Source organism: Anopheles funestus, chromosome 2RL, assembly GCF_943734845.2.
Source record: "Anopheles funestus chromosome 2RL, idAnoFuneDA-416_04, whole genome shotgun sequence".
In the NCBI taxonomy this organism is placed as follows: Eukaryota; Metazoa; Arthropoda; class Insecta; order Diptera; family Culicidae; genus Anopheles; species Anopheles funestus.
In genome coordinates, this window is record NC_064598.1 from 42,667,893 (window position 1) to 42,678,883 (window position 10,991).

The window sequence follows — 10,991 nt, forward strand, 5'->3', positions numbered from 1 at the left end:
TACGATTCATCGTTGATAACGTACAGCAGGGTTACCGTGCCAAACTCTACAATGGGGACCAACTGGGAATTTCGGAATGTATTATAAAATTGTTCTTCTACAGTCTTTTCTTTGTTAACATGTTTCTCTCTGTAAATAATATAATTATAGCTGTTAATTACTTATCTCCAACTGTTGCTGTATGCAACTATGTAGCGCTAGCAATGCTACTATCTGGCGCACATCCTACATTTACCCTCCTCTACACCATTCGCTGATCCGATATGCCCTTCAGCGAGTTGGATATTTTTATCGTCTTGTAATCGCTACGCAGCTGAATAAAATTCATCACCACCGACTTGTCGAGATAGTTCAGTGTTTCGCCCCCACAAACTTCCTGCAAATTTTCATGCTTAACCAGCAGCAAATTGCACAGCGCATGCAGCACATCGAACAGTTGCGTTACCAGCGGACTCTGCAGTACACGGGCACTCTTCCGATATTCGTTCACATCGCAAATGGCGCACATGGCACCAGCCGTATTGTACTGGAACTGTTGCAAATGTTCAAACACTACCCGATGGTAGCGAATGCCAAACTCCGTCAGTACGGCGGCCAAATTTTCTCCATCTATGGTCTTCTGGATAAGTCCGATCAGTGGGTTAAGGTATTGTACCACCGCCAGGCACGCGTTCGATGCTACCGTGTCGACATCCGTGTCCGGTTTAAAGTCGGCCTTTTTCTGTTCGCTTGCCAGGTATGTTTTCACCCAACCGAAGATGGCATTTAGGGTACGCTCCAGACCCGTTTCAATTTTATTCTCCACCGTCTCCAGATAGGAGCGCTTCTTTTGTATGCAATCTGTGTACTGCGGTGTACCGATGACGTTCGGAATGACGCTTGCATTATAGGTCTTTTCCAGCAGATGAACGATTGCATTACATTTTTGTGCAACGTCGAAAAAGTATATCTGCGGTACGCTTTTGCACTCTGCGATTGGGATCGCCTGCAAGCCAAGATCAAGCGCATAATCGCAATGCTCGTGCAGCAGATAGCGCAACAATGTGTCCGTAAGTTTGAGGATGTTGCGCGGCAAATCATTTTCCTTCGACAGCAAGCAACACCGTTCAAAGGCGTGCGAAGACTGCTGCAGCAGATTGATTGCAAGTTCCTCCGACAGGAACGTTTCGCCACCATAGTCTTCGATCTGTGCAATATTTATATTAGCCCTGCTGCCGATCAGTGCCTGCATGTCTCGCCTTAGCTCCTTGAAGCGTTCAATCTGTTTCTTCTGGTGGTTTTTGTTTTCGTAGAACTTTTTCAACTCCACCTGACACTTTCCGTCCAGCGTGCGGCTTTCCACCTCGATGTAAGTGGCCAGATGACGGTCGAAAATGTTAGCCGTCAACTTCTGCAGTAGATCATCTTCGGATCCTTTAAAGAATTCTTGCAACTCTGCGCTCAGCTTCATCGTGCGCGAGTACAGCTCGGACAGCGTTTTCAGATATTTGCTCTCGTCCTTGCGATCGTCCAACTTTGTCTGGACGAACTGGTTAATTTTTAGCTGATATATGTTCAGGATGAACTTGCTGATCACTTTGTCCGGAGCATTAAATACTTGCTGTATGATTTTGTAGTGCTTGTGGCACAACGGCACTATACCTTCGAACACATCCCGTCCACCGTACGTCGTCGCCTGACTCTGCTCGATGTATACATCGATCACCTGCGTGTAGCCCTTGAACTGGGACAGTATATCGGACAGCTCTTTCATGCGCTCGATATTTTCCATCTTCTGCGCCGTGGCAAATTCCTCGATCAGCTGCATCTCCACATCATCATACTTGGATTCGATTTTTTTCTTTGCATTCGCAAACCGTTGCGCCGGAAGGTCTTGCGATATCTGGAACAGCTTCTGAATGATATCAGCCGCCTCGTACAGCTTGCTTTTGTCGCTGTATATATCGTTCACGATCGGACCGGGCGTAAGAAACTCCGTCATGTGGTTAAGCAACAGTTGTGCCTCGACTGCACGGCTGCGAGGCATATTTACATTCTGTAGCTGTTCGCCAAGGTGAATTACTTTCCCCGCAACCGAGTTAATCTTTTCATCCAGCTGATGGAAGTAGTCGACCGACACCTGATGTTTGGCAACGAACTTATCGATCGCCTTCACGAAGATTGCCTGCTCTTCCTTCAGTGCTTCCTCGAGCTTGTCGCATTTCCGTTGCTGACGTTCTTGTAGAATCTTCATGTCCTTTATTGTTTCGACGAAAGTTTCGTACAGCAGATCTGGGTCGAACTGGTCCGAGCCGATTTCGTTGTTTGTCCGCCAGCACAGTCTTTCGATGAATTCTTCCACCTCGAATGGGTCCTAAAATACATGACAAAAAGCGGATGGCACTATAAGCGGAAGTCGTGAGGACATTTGCGTAAATTTACCTGTTCTAACTCTTCCACATATTGCGATAGCATCTTGGTTTTATATGAAAGTTTTAAAGCAGAAATTTCGCACTAAAATACTCCTACCGATATCGCGATATCGAACCGTGGATCGACGATAAACATTTGTTGACAATTCACACCAAATGTCAGACCATGATCAAGATTGTTCTATATTGTTTGTAGAAGTGAAACACAAAAATTAATATGAAAATGATCATACAGCGCAACAAACAGCCGAATTCGTACAGCTGGCATTTTTGCATAATAAATGCAACCATTTCGTGGCCATAAACTGCAACAACCAACCGCTCGTCAGTGGAGTACACCATGCGTGTACATACCTTAGGACGGTAAAGTGACGTTTCCGATGAAGATGATGTGTCAGTGTCGCGCAAGGAAAGAAAGAAACCAGAAAACTTGGAAGTGTTGTACATTTTCCTACCAATCTAAAATCTGCTCCGGTTTCCGTCTTCTCTGTCCCGTTGCGTGAAAACGGTGGACGTAAAAGTGAATTCCGAATTGTGATACATAATTTACTGCACATTGCCCCCTTTGTTAATCGCTAGTACAACGGTCGCTGCGTGAATCCGATTCGTCAGCGACTTCCGATCCGTGTTAATTTGGTGTGCTGGAAAGAAAATCGAAGCAAAACCCCGACGTCGTGCCCGTGCCGTCAATACCCGGAGGAACCGTGTGAAGGAAAACAGATTTTCCACGACCGACAATGAGTCCCGAATAGTAAGTGTCCGCTAGCAAGTACGGGTACGAAGGGAGTGTGACAAAAAAGCTGTTCCTCCCCGTTCGTTCCCGAGATGCATCGAGTCTCTCTACTGCGTCAATCGGCAGTGCTATTGGGGACAGCCCCTGGGTTAGGTTGCATTGGGAAGGAGTCGCGGTAGCAGAAGGAAACAAAGAACTATTCCCACTGGTACATCTCGAACAGAAAAGGTGCCAGAAAGCGCATAGAACATTTCGTTTGCTCGTGAGGTTTTTTTTCCCACTTCTTCTGTCTCCACCGATAAGCGCAAACGGTGACGATGATGACGAAGATATTCCGCTGTGGGCATTTTCTAAACTACACACCACTTCGTCACTCCTGCACCCCACCCCGACCTGCGTCGATGACGACGACGTCGAGCTTTCGCCGTCATCGTAATGCCATCGGCGGCACCCGCACCCGTAGAAGCGAACGGGCGAAAAAGAGAAGGCAAATATGTATGGTGGATCGCTTGTTCATCGATTTTAATTCACCGTGATAATAAGCGTTGCCAGTATGCTAGAACATGACGGGACGAGTTATCCTAATCGCGCATAAACCTTCGGGAGTTGTGCAATTATCGGATCTCAGCATAGATCGAATGTTATTTGTTTGTTTCTGTACGTAAAAAGGGCCAACTTTTCGGGGTGGAGTGAAACCCTAGGATAGAACGAGACGGACTGTTGTGTGGAGTAAACAATACGCTCACGCACGCACACACGCACAAACGCACACCTTGCGTTCTTGACACTGTTCAATCCACCCCTCGCAAGAGACTGGGAACGGTGGTGCTAAAAAAAAACGGGGAACCTAGAACATATAACGCCCATTCTTGGTTACTAAGCGATCATGGGAAATCGTTGTTTCTTGCTATTTGTTATCGTAGGAAATCCATAACACATTCATGTTCTTTGTCCGTCATACACCATAAATGCTTTTACATTTGCATCACAAATGAGTCACCCGCATAGTAGAATGTGTCATTTAACATGTAAAAACAAAACAAAAAATACCGAACGTGATCAAGGCCGATAACGAATATAAACATACTTGCTAAGCAAAATTGTGATCTTTTCGTAAGATCGTCCACTGGAAACACAGCAGGCAACTGGAACGTGAACTTTAAACCTGTAAAACCTCAAACGTGTCACGTCGCAATTAATCAAATCAGGAGATGTGATTAAATCCATCCACTGAGCGTTGGTGGTTAGTCGTTACAAAACGTCTAAAGATTTCATTTCTGTTCCTGTTTGTCTATTGCCTGGGTACCTAGTTCGATTACAGAAAAGGTGCTCGTTTCATCACCTTTTTCTTTCAATTGCACGCCGTTTATTGTGCCCCTTTTTAGTTGCACGCGCACTTAGATGACTTAACATCATATTTCTTCAAAAAGGAGCTGTGTGGAGGGGCGTTTTTAGTTTACTCCATTATCAACTTTAATGGTGGTTGACTTATTTGTTTCCTTTTGTTTTTGTTTCTTTGCGTCAATCCTATAGTGATTACTTGTTTAAGCTGCTGCTGATCGGTGATTCCGGTGTTGGAAAGTCATGCCTGCTGCTAAGATTTGCCGTAAGTATTACAATTACACTGTAAACGAAATTGTTCTCGCTTTAGGCACGTTCTAACTATCAACGATTTCTCTCTATCTCTCTTTCCAGGACGATACATACACGGAAAGTTACATCAGCACAATTGGTGTAGATTTTGTAAGTATTTAGTGTAACGAAAAACAGCGGCACAGACGCGGATACGTGCCAACCGTTAATTAATATTATGTTTTGTTTATTTGCAGAAAATTCGAACCATAGATCTGGATGGAAAAACAATCAAATTGCAAATTGTGAGTCGGGTTCCGTTGGGGGCGGGTGTGATTCATTGTCGTCTTAAAGTATCTTACAAGCGCACAACCTTCCCCTTTCTTCCAGTGGGATACTGCCGGTCAGGAACGCTTCCGGACGATAACGTCGTCCTACTATCGCGGTGCACATGGTATCATCGTGGTGTACGATTGTACCGATCACGATTCGTTCGAGAACGTAAAGCAATGGTTGGAGGAAATCGAGCGCTATGCTTGCGACAACGTAAACAAACTGCTAGTGGGCAACAAGTGTGATCTGCAGACGAAGAAACGTGTCGATACTACAACGGCAATGGTAAGAAACGATCGGATCAATAGCGAAACAAGAACGCAAGACTCATTTCCGATCACTGTTTATGTTTGGTTGCAGGAATTGGCAAATCAATTGGGCATTCCGTTCCTTGAGACTTCAGCAAAAAATGCCACCAACGTAGAGCAGGCATTCATGACCATGGCGGCCGAAATCAAGAATCGCGTAGGACCCCCGTCCAGTGCCGCAGATCCGCCAAGTGCTGTAAAGATCGACAAGGGACGCAACGTGGAGGCAAAGTCGGGCTGTTGCTGAACACCAGATTATTTCGGGTCAGCAGTTATTATTATGATTATCATCCTCTCAAACCGATCGACCACCACGCTCCTTTCCCTAAAAAAAACGCTACATGCCAGTCGCAACAGCAGCAGCAACAGCAGCAGCAGCATGATTGAATTCAACAACAGCAGAAATAAACTCTCAAACACAGCAGAAAAAGGTTCTAGAGAGAAAAGGCATAGATAAACTGCTGGAGTAAAACAAAAACACCACAACACCCCCAACACATACATCAAATTACTACCCAAAACGATTCCTTCCAACATAACCGCGGCACGAGGCGCGTAACAACTAGCCACAGGAAGGAACGATCCGTTGTGTGGCAGGTGTTGCTTTATTGTCTCTATGCGCAATCGTAATACGTTTTCTTTTACGATCCCTCTTCACGTGTCTTCAGTTTCACACATACATACACACACATACATCTTGGTGGATAGATTATTGCTATAATAATTTTATCTCTATATGATTTATCAATACAAAGTAAATTTTTTGTTCTGGGGAGCAAACTTGAGCGTATGGTCGTCGTGTCCGTGTAATGAAAAAAAAAGAAACGGGGAAAGCAGCAAAGCAAAACGTGTGTGCAGAGTGACACGTGGTGCAATGCCTTTTTGCCTACACAAACGGTGTCAGAGTCCGTAAAAGGAAGGTAGAATTATAAATATCATAAGATCGAAAGCGGCTAACGTATATGCTTGGATGCATCATTACTGCATGATGCGTTATTATTTTTGTTTTTTCGTCTTCGGAAGCCTGTGGACAAGGGATTTAGTTGAAATTCTGTAAACCATGATCCACGCATTCAAGCATTCGATTGTAGCGGTTCATCGAAGAGAGGTGCATAATAGCAAACCCCACAAAAAAACAACAAAACACAACACACACACACATAAACAAAACAAGCAAACTAAAAGAGACATAATAAATAGTGGAAATTGGAGATGTTCTTCGAGCACGCTGCAAATCTGTTTGATTGGAAAGAACGAAAAATGGATTATATTTATCCTTGCTGTGACGCACGTGTGAGGGGCAAAAAAACGAACATCTTTAATGATTAGTTGACGTTCTTTTTGCATATTTTTTATTTCATATTAAAATGGCAATTCATGACTTTCAAGAACTTTTACAACACCTTTGGCATTAATATTTAATTTTTGAGATTTTATTTGAATTGTTTTTTTTTGTTTAATCAATCAAGTAATACACAAATCATACATTACCACACGCAAGCTATCCACGTTGTAGGGACAATTCGTACGTTTAATGCTGAGTGCATATTTATCGAACACTTCGTTTGTTCTTTGCCGTCTAAATCAATCTCTTTTTTTAAATAAATAAACTCCTACAGTAGAGTAGATATAGAACATTTGTAATAAAGAAACGGAAAAAGGTGTAAAGGGAGACAAAACAGATGGCATTTTGAGGACTTTTACAACTATTATTGGTCTGCCAAGTTTAAATTTGTCCTTAACAATTCTAATCCTTGAAGAAGAAAAAGTCGAAAAGTAGAAAAGTTGAATGGAATCTCTTTCTCTCCAACATTTTGAACACATTCCATTAACCGTGAATGATGATTATCTTTTTTTATTATCAAAAAAGTGGGTGATGTGATGCTTAACACAAATGGCGATATAAAATAATAAATAGTTACACTCTAAGTTGAATTGAATCTGTTTCCCCAAAAGGAAAAAGTTATCTTAGCTATTACTGACTCCGGCTTCGGCTTAGCCGGAATATCGGGAATGAGGGAGGGCAAAGCGGACGACGGAGCGTTGAAAGAAATAGGAAACAAAATGGGGAAGGTTTTAGTTTCATAAACATGACATCTCTGAAAAATCCTACGAACCTACGCTGTTTCCTCATCAGTTTTTTAAGATTGAAATCATATTAGTACATTCCCCTTACTATTGGCACATGGTTTTTATCCTAAACATTCGATTGCACTATGACACACTCAATTACGCATACGACACATAAAATCGGATTTAAATGTTTCGGGCCGTTCGCGCGTTCTGGGTTAATCTTTCCTATCTGCTATCAACGCGGGAAGCGGAAAAAAGCACGGCAAACATGAGACACAGTGAGGCTTAAATTTTAAGAGCAACCAAAAAAGCAACAAATTACAAGCTACACGCAAATGTTTCTTCTCTCATAATCTAAAGCCCAGCGGGTAAAATGACGAATCGGCCAGGGACTGTTTGTTATAAAATTAGTCTAATTTCAGTTAGTAAAAAATGCCTCAGTTCCAAAATTGCACGTTTATATCTGTTGTAGAAGTTCCTCCGTATCCTTATTGTATAAATCTTCCAGTTGGCCATCTTGTTCCTCTCCGGCACCGGCATCATCTTCGTCGTGCGATTTCCGAGTAACCGTAGACGTCATGCTGTTCGCTGATGTGGTTGTCGCACTACGCTGCGTTAGCTGATACTTTGTTCGCTTGGGTAGCGTTCCATGATCGTCCTGATCCTGCGGGTCACTATCCACCAAGAATGGTTCGGAATCGCTTGTCCCTACCAGTGCGGGCGATGGTCTGCCATGTTCTTCCTCCCGTACCAATCGGCGTTCGAATTGATCCGCGGCCGGGTCATTTCGCTGTTCGTCTTCCTCATCTTCATGCTGCTCCCCTTCCGGATCATCATCGTCTTCGGCGAGCTTTTTCTTCAGATGGTTAATAACTTCCTTCTTCTCGTTCAGTATACTGATGCACTTCGTTATCAGCTCTATCTCGTACAGCCGGCTATCCTCTTCCTGCTGGCGCTGTAACTCGAGCAGCTCCTCGTGCTCTTCCCTCAGTTCGTGCAGCACCTTATTCTTCAGCTGCACATCATTCCGCAGCCGGTTCTGGGTACCGATCGAGTTGGACAGCACATCCGACAGCAGACACTGAGAACGAAGCAGTATAACCGATCCGTAAGCCACGGTTAAAGCGGGTCCAACGATCTTCCGCCAGACGAAATTGTTTTCCTCGACCGCGTAGCTGAACCCGTTCGCACCTCCCTCGGTGCAAAGTGCCAGCTTGGTTTCGTGCAGAAAATCGTTCCACGGTCGCTCTAATCGAATGGCCGTCTGCTGCAGCACCTCGTGGTCTATCTCGGAAAGGAAACTTAGGGGCGTGTTGTACAGTGGACTGAAAACAATAATCTTCAGCAGAATCTTCCGCTCGCCCCAGGTGCTCTCGATGAATGCGTAATGGTTCCATGTTCCACCCTCACTGCCCGTAGCGGCTACAATAGGAAGCTTGTTCAGAAATATGTTATCCAGCTCCATTCTTGACATCCGTGTGGCATGCACAACGAGAGAGACGATGTTTGAACGATATTGTTATGTGATCTCGAAATCTAGGGTAAGAAAAAGGAAAGAAATTATAGATAACACCGAACGTAACTAATCACCGCACACGCACCATCCATGAATTGACTTGAATAGAGAAGTTTTTCAAATGACAGCAACAAAGTGATTCTTTAGTTAATTTCGCTAACCTTTTTCTTTCCAGCCCAGCGTCCTGCAAGAAGACGATACAACGGTACAAAAATGCACTGCGTGCACTCTCCGGACGACGCGCACTTGTTTTTTCCACTTTCTTGTTTAACAACTTTGCCCTCCTTCACCGCCGTTGCTTGGTGCGTGCCCTTCTTTAAGCGTTTCCTATTTATCTGGTTGAACTTGTACAATCGACAAACAGGTCCATCCTGGTCGGGGTGGAATGGGCGAGCTTTTTGGGGTGGTGTTTTTTTTTTCTTTCTTCCTTCATCGTCTCCGTACTGTCAAAGTAAGCTGTCAGGCAAGTGACAGCTACGAAAACCGCATGTGCTTATATTTCCATCGCATCGCAAAACATCTTTCGCTACCAACGAAAGCGGTGTTTTGCTAAATTGTATCGCTTTTTGTTGGAAATTTTGCTAAAAAGTTAGTTAAGCAAAACCAACCATGGACGTCGATGTCGCCGTTGAAACTATTCCGCCAGTGTCAACTTTGCAGGATGAACGGAAGAAGAAAATTGTGAAGAAATCCGGTGAAATGAGGAAGGTGTTTATTCCACGCACACGGTAAGCTATAGGTCCACCGCGGATTTGGTCCGAAAAAAGTATCTAGCAATTATAAACATTTTTCCCTTTGTAGTAAAACTGCACTCAAAGAACATTGGATGAAAATATTTACACCAGTTGTAGAGCAATTGCTGCTAATGATACGATACAACGTTAGACAGAGCCAGGTACAGTATCGTTAACAGGATAATTTCAGTCGCTTTATGGAAATGTTTATTAACTGCAAGTTTCTCTTAACACTAAACGTGTGCAGGTGGAAATAAAGCTAACTGCTGAAACACCGGACCCGACATACCTGCAGAAGGCTGCTGATTTCGTTCGTGCCTTTGCACTCGGCTTCGAGGTGGAAGATGCTCTAGCACTAATTCGTTTGGACGATCTGTTCATCGAAAGCTTTGATGTAACGGATGTGAAGGCGCTCAAGGGTGATCATCTTAGCCGTGCGATCGGACGACTTGCCGGAAAGGGTGGACGAACCAAATTTACGATAGAAAACACGACCAAAACCCGCATCGTACTGCAAGGCTCGAAGATTCACATCATGGGTAGCTACAAGTACATCCAGCATGCCAAACGAGCCCTCAGTCATTTGATTCTGGGCTCACCGGCCAGCAAGGTGTACGGTAATTTAAGATCGGTAGCCGCAAATCAAAACTCTCAACGAATGTGAAGGAATCCAATGAAAAGTTTCTACTGATGAGTAATCTAGCTATTTAAGAAAGTTGATAATTTACAATCGTATGGATGTAAATAACTGCTACGAAAACGGAAGTTTGTGAGTGGATAATGCCTGCGGAACATGTAATATAGTTTTCGTAACAAGGAAAAGCGAATGAACAGGAACAGCAGGAAGGAATGAATAAACAACATTAATTTAAATCTTTGGCACTAAAACAATACAGTCCGTAAATCATGATACAAAAATACGCCCCATATGAGGAAAATATCGACTGGTCCATGTTTTCAGGAGCCCAGTTGTAATGCCAATATCAAAAAATATAATTTATCAATTTTAATACCGGTATTTGGAAGTCCCTGTGAAATGGCAACCCTGCACGACTGTTACAAGCATTCAACTGCCAGTGGTAAACGTCCTACACTCTGATGGTAGTGGTGTGCATTGTTTGCTGGTGTGCGCACACATCGCAATGAATCAAGTGTGTGACGAAATGAAATCAAAACAAAGTCGCTTCCACCCCGGACACAGCCAACCCTACCCCTCGCAACCTGTACACAATGTCTTCTTGGCGCGTTCCACATACATTGCGCCTTGTGACGGCAGGCCAAAATCCTACGCAATAACATGGCAGTGTGGTG

General features: G+C 43.9%; 4 protein-coding genes across 4 annotated transcripts; 2 read left to right on the forward strand and 2 right to left on the reverse strand.

Moving 5' to 3' along the window:
• Positions 1–50: 50 nt before the first annotated feature.
• LOC125761265 (exocyst complex component 5) lies at positions 51–2,849 on the reverse strand. Its single transcript, XM_049422236.1, has 3 exons — positions 2,766–2,849; positions 2,422–2,592; positions 51–2,353 (listed from the first exon to the last, which is right to left on the reverse strand). Exons 2-3 carry the CDS (start codon positions 2,452–2,454, stop codon positions 242–244), a joined length of 2,145 nt encoding a protein of 714 aa, XP_049278193.1. The 5' UTR covers positions 2,455–2,592; positions 2,766–2,849; the 3' UTR covers positions 51–241.
• LOC125761318 (ras-related protein Rab-1A) lies at positions 2,842–6,568 on the forward strand. The gene is made up of 6 exons (XM_049422319.1): positions 2,842–3,162; positions 4,678–4,750; positions 4,840–4,887; positions 4,974–5,021; positions 5,107–5,334; positions 5,410–6,568. Exons 1-6 carry the CDS (start codon positions 3,149–3,151, stop codon positions 5,602–5,604), a joined length of 606 nt encoding a protein of 201 aa, XP_049278276.1. The 5' UTR covers positions 2,842–3,148; the 3' UTR covers positions 5,605–6,568.
• Positions 6,569–6,706: 138 nt separating this feature from the next.
• LOC125761294 (uncharacterized) lies at positions 6,707–9,350 on the reverse strand. The gene is made up of 2 exons (XM_049422289.1): positions 9,108–9,350; positions 6,707–8,966 (listed from the first exon to the last, which is right to left on the reverse strand). The coding sequence occupies exon 2, from the start codon at positions 8,902–8,904 to the stop codon at positions 7,888–7,890; it is 1,017 nt and encodes a 338-aa protein (XP_049278246.1). The 5' UTR covers positions 8,905–8,966; positions 9,108–9,350; the 3' UTR covers positions 6,707–7,887.
• A 71-nt stretch (positions 9,351–9,421) lies between these two features.
• Positions 9,422–10,553, forward strand: LOC125761317 (RNA-binding protein pno1). The gene is made up of 3 exons (XM_049422318.1): positions 9,422–9,674; positions 9,748–9,841; positions 9,928–10,553. Exons 1-3 carry the CDS (start codon positions 9,556–9,558, stop codon positions 10,342–10,344), a joined length of 630 nt encoding a protein of 209 aa, XP_049278275.1. The 5' UTR covers positions 9,422–9,555; the 3' UTR covers positions 10,345–10,553.
• Positions 10,554–10,991: the final 438 nt, after the last annotated feature.